The sequence below is a fragment of the Babylonia areolata genome, chromosome 21 (assembly GCF_041734735.1).
Source record: "Babylonia areolata isolate BAREFJ2019XMU chromosome 21, ASM4173473v1, whole genome shotgun sequence".
Classification (NCBI taxonomy): Eukaryota; Metazoa; Mollusca; class Gastropoda; order Neogastropoda; family Buccinidae; genus Babylonia; species Babylonia areolata.
This window is the reverse complement of record NC_134896.1, coordinates 7760942-7774105: the sequence shown is the minus strand read 5'-3', so window position 1 is coordinate 7774105 and position 13164 is coordinate 7760942. Positions and strand designations below refer to the sequence as shown.

The window sequence follows — 13164 nt, the reverse complement described above, 5'->3', positions numbered from 1 at the left end:
GCGAAGTCCGCTTTGCAGGGAAAGGCAGCCTCCAGGAACACGGCGCTGGGTACAACCCTCTACTGGTCAGGCAAGCCAGAGACCGAGAGACGCCTTTATGGCGTAGGCTTTATGGTCAGGAGCACCATTGCCTCCAAGCTTGAAAACCTGCCAACAGGACACTCAGACCGAATTATGTCCATGCGCCTCCCACTACGGAACAAACAGCATGCCACTCTGTTCAGCGTGTACGCTCCAACCCTCCAAGCGGACCCCACAGAAAAGGTCAAGTTTTACACTGATCTGCGCAACCTCGTTCAGAACACCCCTGCTGACGACAAGGTCATCATCCTTGGCGACTTCAATGCCAGAGTTGGCCAAGATTCAGAAGCCTGGAAAGGAGTCCTTGGCAAGCATGGCGTTGGTAATTGCAACGACAATGGGCGCCTTCTTCTCGAGTTCTGTGCAGAGCAGCAGTTTACCATCACCAACACCATTTTCCAGCAGAAGGACAGCCTGAAGACAACGTGGATGCATCCTCGGTCCAAACATTGGCACCTCATTGATTACATCCTGATGCGCCAGAGAGACGTACGAGACGTCCTACACACCCGAGTGATGCCCAGCGCGGAGTGTCATACTGACCACCGCCTCGTCCGCAGCAAGCTCAGGCTCCACTTCAAGCCCAAACCAAAGAAAGGAGGAGCTCCTAGGAAGAAATTCCAGGTCGGCAACTTTCAGTCAGCTGAAGTGAAAGCTGAATTCCAGGCGAAGCTTCAGGACAAACTTGAAGACCCCAGTTGCCCCACAGACCCCTCTCCAGAAGCACTATGGGCACAGCTGAAATCAGCCATCCTGCAGTCCTCTGAAGAAGTCCTAGGGTTCTCGTCGAAAAAGAACAAGGACTGGTTTGACGAAAACAACCAGGAGATCCAAGAATTGCTGGCGAAGAAGAGATCAGCCCACCAGGCTCACCTTGCACAACCGTCTTGTCCGGTGAAGAAAGCAACCTTCCGGCTCATATGCAGCAACCTCCAGCGCAAGCTTCGTGAGATTCAAAATGGGTGGTGGACCAACCTGGCAGAGAGGGCTCAGCTTTGTGCAGACACTGGTGACTACCGGGGCTTATACGAAGCCTTGAAGGCGGTGTACGGTCCCTCATACCAGGTCCAGAGTCCTTTGCGCAGCGCAGACGGCCAGGCGCTCTTCACAGACAAGACGTCGATCCTGAACAGGTGGTCGGAACATTTCCAGGCCCTCTTCAGCGCCAACCGCACGGTTCAAGACTCGGCAATTCTCCGCATCCCACAACAGCCAGTGAAATTACAACTGGACGAGCTACCAACCCTAGAAGAGACTGTCAAGGCCATTGAACAGCTGAAATGTGGCAAGGCAGCAGGGGTTGACGGAATTCCGCCGGAGGCGTGGAAGAATGGAGGCCCAGCACTACACTCCAAACTCCACAACCTCTTTGTCTGCTGCTGGGAGCAAGGCAAACTACCACAGGACCTCCGTGACGCAGTCATCATCACCCTGTATAAAAACAAGGGAGAAAAGTCGGACTGCTCCAACTACAGGGGGATAACTCTGCTCTCCATCGCAGGCAAGATCCTCGCCAGAGTCCTCCTAAATCGGCTGGTGCCTACTATCGCCGAAGAACATCTCCCAGAGAGTCAGTGTGGCTTTAGAGCCAACAGAGGCACCACTGACATGGTCTTCGTTCTCAGACAGCTACAAGAAAAATGTCGGGAACAGAACAAAGGACTGTATGCGACATTCGTCGATCTCACGAAAGCTTTCGACACCGTGAGCAGAAAAGGTCTGTGGGAGATCATGAAACGTCTAGGATGCCCCCCAAAATTCCTCAGCATGGTCATCCAACTACATGAGGAACAGCGTGGACAGGTCAGACACAGCAACGACCTTTCGGAGCCCTTCCCAATTGGAAATGGAGTGAAACAAGGTTGTGTCCTCGCGCCGACCCTCTTCACGATCTTCTTCAGCATGATGCTCCAACAGGCCACTGAAGATCTTGGCGACGACGACGGTATCTTCATCAGATACCGCACTGATGGCAGCCTATTCAACCTGAGGCGGCTACAGGCCCACACCAAGACACTGGAGCAACTCATCAGAGAGCTTCTGTTTGCCGACGATGCTGCCCTCGTCGCCCATACAGAAGCGGCCCTGCAGCGTATAACGTCCTGCTTCGCAGAGGCTGCGCAGCTCTTCGGCCTAGAAGTCAGTCTGAAAAAGACGGAAGTTCTCCACCAGCCTGCCCCACGGGAAGAATTCCACGCTCCTCACATCAACATCGGTGAGACAGAGCTGAAGTCGGTCCACCAGTTCAGCTACCTAGGCTGCACCATCTCGTCTGACGCCAAGATCAACAAGGAGATCGACAACAGACTTGCAAAGGCAAACAGCGCATTCGGCAGGCTGTACAAGAGAGTGTGGAACAACAAACACCTGAAGAAAGACACAAAGATCAGCGTGTACAGAGCTGTTGTACTGCCCACCCTGTTGTATGGCTCCGAAACCTGGGTCACCTACCGGCACCACATACGACTGCTTGATCGCTTCCACCAGCGCTGCCTTCGCACCATCCTCAGCATCCACTGGAGTGACTACATCACAAATGTCGAGGTCCTGGAGCAGGCAAAGACTATCAGCATCGAGGCAGTGCTGCTAAAGACCCAGCTACGTTGGGCAGGGCACGTGTCCAGGATGGAGGACCACCGCCTGCCCAAGATCGCGCTGTATGGCGAACTGTCCACTGGCCACCGTGACAGAGGAGCACCCAAGAAGAGATACAAAGACTCCTTGAAGAAAGCTCTCGGTGCCTGTCACATTGACCATCGCCAGTGGTCCGCAGTAGCCGCTGATCGAGAGACCTGGCGACGCACCATCCACCAAGCTGTCTCCTCCTTCGAAAACAACCGCAGGGCCAGCCTTGAGGACAAACGCAGAAGGAGGAAGAACCACGACGCTGCAGCCGCGAACCCAGACCAGACTTTCCCTTGCAACCGCTGCGGCCGACTCTGCTTTTCCCGCATTGGCCTTGTCAGCCATGAGCGTGCCTGCATCAGACGTGGACAACGCCCTTCCTAGATCTTCGTCAGCGAAGCCAGGCCATGATGTCATGTTAAAAGACACTTATCACTTCCTTCAACTTTTCCTTCACAAAATCTGATTCCAGTCAACTGGCACGTCAACAAAATGAATCGGGAAATACGTCTCGACCTCCATCATGGCCGCCATGATATATGCAAAGATGCAAACTCCTGTCAAGTGTTTGTAGGAACAATCCAGAAATTTGGTAGGAACATTTTAATTTTTTTATGAACACTCGGACTCCGAGCCACATCAACAAACGTACATTTTAGCTTAATTCACTGGGCACTGACGCTGTTTGACCGAGACGCAACTTGGTTTAGCCATGTTCTCTCTTAAGCTGATTGGACCCAATGTTGTTTCAATGTTAACAAGCACGCGATTAGCTGAGCATCATCACGTGAGACCAAGGTTAGTAGTGACTGCCTCGGCCTCGTGATCGATAAGTCTATAGCTTTTGAGTAATGTTACGACAGGAAAACATGTGACCATGCTATGCAGTCGAAAATGAACTTGTCAGAACAATTCTGACGTTGGCGTAACGCCGGAACAAATTGTGATCGACTGTAACAAAATACGGCGAAATCGTAACAGTTGGCATCTCTGTATATGATCCCTGGTGGGTCTGGAAAACTCGACATCCATTCAACATGCAAACAATGCATTAGACGTCGACACCCATTCAACATGCACAAACAATGCATTAGACATCGACATCCATTCAACATGCACAAACAATGCATTAGACATCGACATCCATTCAACATGCAATGCACTAGACGTCGACATCCATTCAACATGCAAACAATGCATTAGACGTCGACACCCATTCAACATGCACAAACAATGCATTAGACATCGACATCCATTCAACATGCACAAACAATGCATTAGACATCAACATCCATTCAACATGCACAAACAATACATTAGACATCGACATCCATTCAACATACAATGCATTAGACGTCGACATCCATTCAACATACAATGCATTAGACATCGACATTAGACATCGACATCCATTCAACATACAATGCATTAGACATTGACATCCATTCAACATGCACAAACAATGCATTAGACATCAACATCCATTCAACATGCACAAACAATGCATTAGACATCGACATCCATTCGACATACAATGCATTAGACATCGACATCCATTCAACATGCACAAACAATGCATTAGACATCGACATAGTCCATTCAATATACAATGCATTAGACATCGACATCCATTCAACATGCACAAACAACTCATTAGACATCAACATCCATTCCACATGCTCAAACAATGCATTAGACATCAACATCCATTCAACATGCACAAACAATACATTAGACATCGACATCCATTCAACATACAATGCATTAGACGTCGACATCCATTCAACATACAATGCATTAGACATCGACATTAGACATCGACATCCATTCAACATACAATGCATTAGACATTGACATCCATTCAACATGCACAAACAATGCATTAGACATCAACATCCATTCAACATGCACAAACAATGCATTAGACATCGACATCCATTCAACATACAATGCATTAGACATCGACATCCATTCAACATGCACAAACAATGCATTAGACATCGACATCCATTCAACATACAATGCATTAGACATCGACATCCATTCAACATGCACAAACAACTCATTAGACATCAACATCCATTCCACATGCTCAAACAATGCATTAGACGTCGACATCCATTCAACATGCACAAACAATGCATTCAGACAAATAGCTGTAAACTCCCCGCACGCACTGAGAAAGCGCGCCAGGTCAACTCACGTTCCAGGCAGACCCTGAAGAGGTAGAGGTGGGCGAAAGGAGCGCCCGCCAGGAAGAACATGTTGGAAGTGGTGGCCAGCAAAAACAGCGGGTAGAACAGTGCTGCTTGCAGACGTCTCATCGCTGCTGCTGACATTCTGCTGATCTAGTGAGAGACAGAGACAGGGACAGACAGAAACGGAAACGGAATGGTTTATTTACATAAATTATAGGCCTCAGCCCCAAGTGAAGGGGTTAATATGAGCATTATACAACTCAATAAGGCAACATAAGCAAACAAGCATAAATGTAGATAACAAAACATAATTATATTCATTTCACGAAGTCACTATTTCTCTAAGTTTGAAAGCCTTATACAAAAACAAGTTAAAATCACGAACGTCCTTACTGTTGCTTGACGACATTAACAGACTTAATTTAAACAAAGAGGGATGTTTGTAATATTTTGCTTTTATAAACATTTCACGAATATTTCCTAGCACTGGGCAACAAAGAACAAAATGTAATTCGTTTTCTTGAGATTCGTTACACAGAGGGCAGACTAAATCATTTGTACTAGAAGTTTTGTATCTTGAGCGATGCACCGTCAGTTCCGATATTCCTAATCTAAATTTCGTTGTTATAAATTTCAAGTGCCTGTCCATACCTCAGAGAGAGACAGAGACAGAGAGAGAGAACGATCGAACGAACTGTTTTATTCAAATAAAGACCAAAGCCCCTTACTCAATGGGTACAGCATAAGTACAAATACTGGAATTATACCTGTACCACGATTACATCATAAACCTATACATCAACAAAAGAAAAGAATAAGATGCCATAATATGATGCCATAATATTCAGTCTTTTCAAAGATTTGTGAATACAAATAGTGAGTCCATAAAGAGTAGTAAGAGACAGAGAGAGAGAGAGACAATGAGAGACAGATAGACTGAGAAAGACACAGAGAGACGGAGACAGAGGCAGAGTGAAGAAGACAAATAACTGAGTTGTCTTTTCATGCATACTGTTTTCTTTTATAATCAACCCCATCCCCTCTTAAGGTGACGGGACACAGTAAACACATCACACATTGTGAAACGAGTATGTATGTGATACACCAGTCTAAAAAAAACAACAACAAAAAACTGTCAAGAATGAATCTGGTATGTATTGATTGCAATGTTACTGTTGTTACATTGTTCTGACTCTGCCCCTACACACACACACACACACACACACACACACACACACACACAAACACAAATGTGCGAGCGAGCAAGCGAGCGTGAAAACCGAATGTGTGACTGCTGTTGGATACAAAAGCCTATATCCGAACTTTCATCTTGTGGTTTTCAGAGCTCCAGATTCTGACAGTCGAAACGGAGTCAACCGGTGGCCACATTCTTGGCAATGGTACTTTGCAAACAAACAGTTTCAGTTTCTCATGGAGGTGTCACTGCGTTCGGACAAGTCCATATACGCTCTACCACATCTGCTAACCAGCAGCAGAACCCAACGCACTCAGTCAGGCCTTGAGTGCATGCATATATATTTATGTACCAATCAGAATAGACTTTTTTCTACATAGTTTTGCCAGAGGAAACTCTCGTTGCCATGGGTTCTTTTTAAGTGCGCCAAGAACGAGCTGCACACGGGGCCTCGGTCACTCGTCTCATCCGAAAGACTAGACGCTCAGTGTGATTTTCCAGTCAAACTTGGGAGAAAGGGCGAGAGCAGGATTCGAACCCAGACCATTACGGACTCTGTATTGGCAGATGAGCGTCTTAACCATTCTGTCACCTTCCCCCTAAAAGGAATGCCAACAGTACATGGCGTTCCCAGGCGGTCACCCATCCAAGTACTAACCGGGCCTGACGTTGCTTAACTCTCTCCATACGAACGGTGAAAGAGACGACGTTAACAGCGTTTCATCCCAATTACCATCATCAAATTATTGCAAACGGTACGCTCTAATACCGAAGAGGTGAATGTTGACAAAGAATACCACAGTTCTGACGACGGAAGCTAAAGGCTGGGTCATTCAGACACCCACTGGACATCCGAGGGGTCTGTGTAGGGGAGAAGAGAGGACTGGCCGTACTGAGTGAGTTAACGTCGGTGATCGTACGAGAACCGGTGTTTTCAAAGTGGTATGGCCGTTGTAAATAAAGCACAACAGCCACGCCTATCTCACCGATCACATACGTCACACTTGCGCGGCGTGTCCGATGTTTCTGACGCTGAACAACTCACCAGGTATTTCTGGTGCTGAACAACTCACCAGGCGCTGAACAACTCACCAGGTGTTTCTAGTGCTGAACAACTCACCAGACGCTGAACAACTCACCAGGTGTTTCTGACGCTGAACAACTCACCAGGTGTTTCTGACGCTGAACAACTCACCAGACGCTGAACAACTCACCAGGTGTTTCTGACGCTGAACAACTCACCAGGTGTTTCTGGCGCTGAACAACTCACCAGGTGTTTCTGACGCTGAACAACTCACCAGACGCTGAACAACTCACCAGGTGTTTCTGACGCTGAACAACTCACCAGGTGTTTCTGGTGCTGAACAACTCACAGATGTTTCTGGCTGAACAACTCACCAGGTGTTTCTGTAACTGAACAACTCACCAGGTGTGCTGACAATCACAGTGTTTCTGACCTGAACACTCTCAGGTGTTTCTGACAGCTGAACAACTCACCAGGTTCTGACCTGAACAACTCACCAGGTGTTTCTGACCTGAACAACTCACCAGTGTTTCTGACGCTGAACAACTCACCAGCCTGAACAACTCACAGGTTTCTGACGCTGAACAACTCACCAGGTGTTTCTGACCTGAACAACTCACAGTTCGTGCTGAACAACTCACCAGGTGTTTCTGACGCTGAACAACTCACCAGTGCGCTGAACAACTCACCAGGTTCTGTGCTGAAAACACAACCTCACCAGGTGTTTCTTCTGACTCACCAGCCCGAACAACTCACCAGGTGTTTTGGCTGAACAACTCACCAGGTGTTTCTGACGCTGAACAACTCACCAGGTTCTGACGCTGAACAACTCACCAGGTGTTTCTGGCGCTGAACAACTCACCAGGTGTTTCTGACGCTGAACAACTCACCAGACGCTGAACAACTCACCAGGTGTTTCTGACGCTGAACAACTCACCAGGTGTTTCTGACGCTGAACAACTCACCAGGCGCTGAACAACTCATCAGATGTTTCTGACGCTGAACAACTCACCAGGTGTTTCTGACGCTGAACAATTCACCAGGTGTTTCTGGTGCTGACAACTCACCAGGTGTTTTTGGTGCTGACAACTCACCAGGTGTTTCTGACGCTGAACAACTCACCAGGTGTTTCTGGTGCTGAACAACTCACCAGGTGTTTCTGACGCTGAACAACTCACCAGGTGTTTCTGACGCTGAACAACTCACCAGGTGTTTCTGACGCTGAACAATTCACCAGGTGTTTCTGGCGCTGAACAACTCACCAGGTGTTTCTGACGCTGAACAACTCACCAGGTGTTTTTGGTGCTGACAACTCACCAGGTGTTCTGACGCTGAACAACTCACCAGGTGTTTCTGGCGCTGAACAACTCACCAGGTGTTTCTGGTGCTGAACAACTCACCAGGTGTTTCTGGCGCTGAAATACCAGGTGTTTCTGGCGCTGAACAACTCACCAGATGTTTCTGACGCTGAACAACTCACCAGGTGTTTCTGACGCTGAACAACTCACCAGATGTTTCTGACGCTGAACAACTCACCAGGTGTTTCTGGTGCTGAACAACTCACCAGATGTTTCTGACGCTGAACAACTCACCAGGTGTTTCTGACGCTGAACAACTCACCAGGCGCTGAACAACTCACCAGGCGCTGAACAACTCACCAGGTGTTTCTGACGCTGAACAACTCACCAGGCGCTGAACAACTCACCAGACGCTGAACAACTCACCAGGTGTTTCTGACGCTGAACAACTCACCAGGTGTTATGAAATACTCACCAGGTGTTTCTGGACCAGCAGGGAACGTTGCAGGGCGGCACCAATGTTCTCCAGCCCCACCTCCACGTAGTTGAGCAGTGCCCACATCATGTAGCGGTACTGCCCCCCGTGCCAGTACCCCATGAACCAGAACGTGCCCAGCAGGGCCACCTCAGACCGTAACACACCCGACTGGGACCCGCCCAGGGGAATGTAGATGTACCTGGAAACACAGGTACACGTGATGAAGTCTGTTTGCTTTCTGTCTACTAGTAAAAGTCCAGTCCGGCGACTGCTGTTATGGCCGAAACTCACAGCACAACCATCAGTACCTGCACTTTTCCGTGTCTGGCCTTAAACCCCACCTCTTCCCATGATAGCCTCCCTTTCCCACCACTTTCTTGTTTTTCTGGTTTTTCCCCACTTCAGAGTTATGCATGCGTGTGACTGACTGGTTTAGAAGCGCTCTGATTTGTCTCTGCACAGTACTGAACGCTGTGTAAATACTAACCATCATTACTGTTATTATTCCTATCATGACTTTGGCATACAGTTAAAATGTAAAGCTCCCATAGCCTGTTACGATCATCATTGCAGTGAGCTCGCATTCACTGTCTCCATGGGCTCTGCACAGAAAGGCGGGGTCCACTCCTCTCCTTCGCCGATTGATCAATCCACTACTCAGCTTCTATCACAGATTTACAAAAGCTTACAGTTGGGCCAACAGCCACGTGAGAGCTGTATGATCAATGGTTTCTCCATTGCAATGGGAAGTTATTTACAGCTTAGTATTTTGTGAAGGCTATACTCTCAAACTAGGAGGCAAGATTGCACTGACTCAGTGCTGCCGCCTTGGAAGCTAGCTGGCCTTTGGTAACCATCCCAGCGCCGACCATCCTAAAACCCTCTTAGCAGAGAGAGTGGGGATGTAACTTGGGCAAGACACTCTCCACTATAATCAAATCCTAGCCCAGATAGTCGGAACAGCAGTTACCTCCTCAGCTGTTCTGATGGTCATAGTCGGACACGGAAACGGGCCCCCGCGAAAGGTAAAGTACCCCCCACCCCCCAAACCGCTCATCCCGAAACTCCATGGGTGACATCTGCTGCCGTGAAAGTGGGGATGGGTGATCACATGGTGGTTGACAGCACTACTGCTGATATCACATCCCGGTTGTCCCCTGTATGGCTACATGATGTCAACAGTCCACACGGAGCTGTCCATCAGTGACGCCAACTGTCCTAAAACCCTCTTAGCGGAGAGAGTGGGGATGTATCTTAAGACACTCTCCACTAAAATCAAATTCTAGCCCAGATGGTTAGGACAGCAGTTGCCTTTTCTGCTGTTCTGATGGTGATAGTCGGACACGACTGACTGTCATATCTGAGCTGAGGACCCATTCAAACCTGGGTGGAGTGAGGAAAATCAGAGTGAAGTCCCTTTCACGGGGAACAAAATCAGAGTGAAGTCCCTTTCACGGGGAACACCACACGGAAATGGGGCACCGAACCCTGATCACTGGTGAACCCTGTATCAGAGGTCCAACGCCTAACCCGATTCTACCACGGCCCGTCCTTGCAAAGAAACAATGGCAGACTTACCTCAGTTCACGCCGCTACTTACCGCAGTGCGTGCGTGCATATGTGCGTGCGTACGTACGCGTTCGTGCCGTGTGTGTGTGTGTGTGTGTGTGTGTGTGTGTGTGTGTGTGTGACAATTCACATGCTCATTTCTGAGTACACCAGGAGATGGAGGCAGGATGTTTGGGTACAGGTTGCAAGAGAGAATTTGTAAAATTTCGTTGATATTGAATTCAATGTGCATGTCACTGACTTGCATATCCATCATCACATGTGTTACTTTCATTGGTTTTAAAAAGTATATTGTAATCACGAAAAATGATTCGGGAAATCACACTATTAGGAACTCTTCATTCTCGAAAAAAAATCTTATTATCATAATCACAATTATTATGATCAGTAGTTGTAGTTGTGGTTGTAGTAGTAGCACCAGTAGCAGTAATAATAGCAGCAGCAGCAGCAGTAGTAGTAGTAGCAGCGGCAGCAGCAGTAGTGGTTGTAGCAGCAGCAGCAGCAGTAATAGCAGATGTATAATGACCAAATTACCTTTTCAAGCAGCTGTACAGACCACGATCAAACGACCTGCAACAACCAAACCACAGCACGAGGTTCATGTCTCATCACATCAAAGAAGTAAACTAAAACATCATACGAAAAAACACCGCCTCCCTCTGTCAAGCTCACCCAGTTATCACCGAGGAATGAACACGTCTCATACAAATCCTCTTGACAGGCGAGGCGAAAGCATCGGCTCTCACGCCTGATTCATACTGAAAATACCACAAGAATTACAAATGGTGGTTGGGGAGGGGTGGGGGTGGGGGGGGGGGGGCAGAAGAGGGGAGAGGGAGGAGCGGAGGGGTGGGGGGGTGGAGGGTCAAGGGAGAGAAGGAGAAACCGCAGGTCCAGTTGTGTTCCTATATTTCACATCAAGCGTCTCTGTTTCATTGTGACTGATGATGGGAGCTCAATAAAACGACCACAAAGAGGCAGAAGAGGATGTCATCATATTCCACCATGTGCGACCGTAATGTATATAAAATATATACATATTTATATGTATATTTTTATACACATACTCACACACACACATATGTATATGTACAGACAGACAGACAGAGAGAGAGACAGAGAGAGGGGTGTGTGTGTGTGTGTGTGTGTGTGTGTGTGTGTGTGTGTGTGTGTGTGTGTGATTCATCTTTCTTCCTAATTTATATAACCGGAATCCAAAGTTTCTACGTGTGGACGAATCGTGGAAGGGGTTACTAAGTTGGGTGTCTGGCATATCCATTCTGTCTGGCAATGGCGTTGGTTCCAGGTGAATTCATAAATCTGTGCATGTGATCTAACAACACCGCAACAGTTTTAACAGCAGCACAAAAACGGCAGCAGTGGCAGCATGAGTAGCAATCTAAACACAGCTACAGTATCAACAGCAACACAAAAAAACAGCAGCAGCAGTAGTGGCAGCAGTAAGAAAAGAACATCGTACATTGTTGCAGCAGCAACAACACTAGTAGCAACGGAAGGAGAAACACGAGCAACAGTGGTGTTACAAAAGCTGTCGGTTTGTGGACTTACTTCCACATGTCGGAGTACGCGTAAATGTAACTAATGCAGACTGGGTTGTCGGCAAGGGCAAGGCCGTCCAATCTCGCTGTCTGCGTCATGGCGCCGTAGATGACGACATATTTATTGGTCATGAATTGACCAATCAAATAGGCTGTCGTGGCGAGGGTCCATTTGTCAGCGTCTTGGATTGTTGCTGTGTCCTCACCAAAAGCCTGGATGGACAGGGTTGATAACAGATCAAGTTTGATGGACGTGAATTGTATTATTTTCATGTGCAACTTACCCATAATTAGAGGAAGCAATACCCACTATAGTAGTAGTAGTAGTAGTAGTAGCAGTGTGTGTGTGTGTGCGTGTGTGTGTGGAAGTGGAATTTTCAGAAAGCAAATCCAGGCAGTCTTCGGATATTTGTTCACCCCCACCATTTCAGTTCTTGGACAAAAGTGTTTATCCATTACGTCAACAGGCTTACGACACGTATAAACTATATAACCGGTGTTTCTACACTTAGAAAGTGCCGACTTTCATATCAAAATATTAATTGCGTTTGATGCCCAAATGTGCAACAACAGCATCAACAACGGCGGGTACAGCAACAGAACCATGACAACAAATCACAGAACCTGTAAAAGTTAACATGAGGAAACCGTGCTTCACAGCTTTCAGTACACGCAAGAATGAGATGCTTCTTGTGCGGGAACAACCAGTTATGGTTTCATAATGATGAACTACCAATTAAGAATTCACAGTGACAAATGTACAGTAGTGTTTCCTATTCGATAATAGGTCTCGTGGTGTTTCTTGCTGCATGTCATTTCGTTTTAACGTGAGATAAATCAAGCTGCCGTGTTTTATTACTTTCACGTTTTTTTTTTGTTTTTTTTTTTGTTTTTTTTTTAGCTGCACATGTTTTACTCTTTGACACTGAGTTCAACCTTTGTGACGGTCATGTGTATGGCGGACTCGCGACTGTGGCCGATAGACTTGTATGAGTGATGAGTCTTTGGATGCACACATAATTTCCAATCGTATTGATAAAGATGTATTGTACTGAATTGTATTGTGTTGTATTGTATTGCATTGTAATGTATTGTATTGTAGTTAGTGCTTAAGCTCTCTGTTCAGAATATTAACTG

At 47.2% G+C, this 13164-nt stretch overlaps 1 protein-coding gene across 4 annotated transcripts in view; it reads right to left on the bottom strand.

Moving 5' to 3' along the window:
* Window positions 1–13164, bottom strand: part of LOC143295979 (uncharacterized) — an 88089-nt gene that overhangs the window by 4202 nt on the left and 70723 nt on the right. For 3 of the 4 annotated variants that reach the window (XM_076607693.1, XM_076607694.1, XM_076607692.1), the window contains 4 exons: window positions 12038–12240; window positions 11003–11038; window positions 8897–9098; window positions 4910–5049 (listed from right to left, as the gene is read on the bottom strand). In XM_076607693.1, the coding sequence (XP_076463808.1) occupies window positions 4910–5049; window positions 8897–9098; window positions 11003–11038; window positions 12038–12240 (581 nt within the window). Of the gene's footprint in view, window positions 1–4909; window positions 5055–8896; window positions 9099–11002; window positions 11039–12037; window positions 12241–13164 lie in introns of all 4 variants that reach the window. The other variant, XM_076607695.1, reaches the window with a different exon arrangement.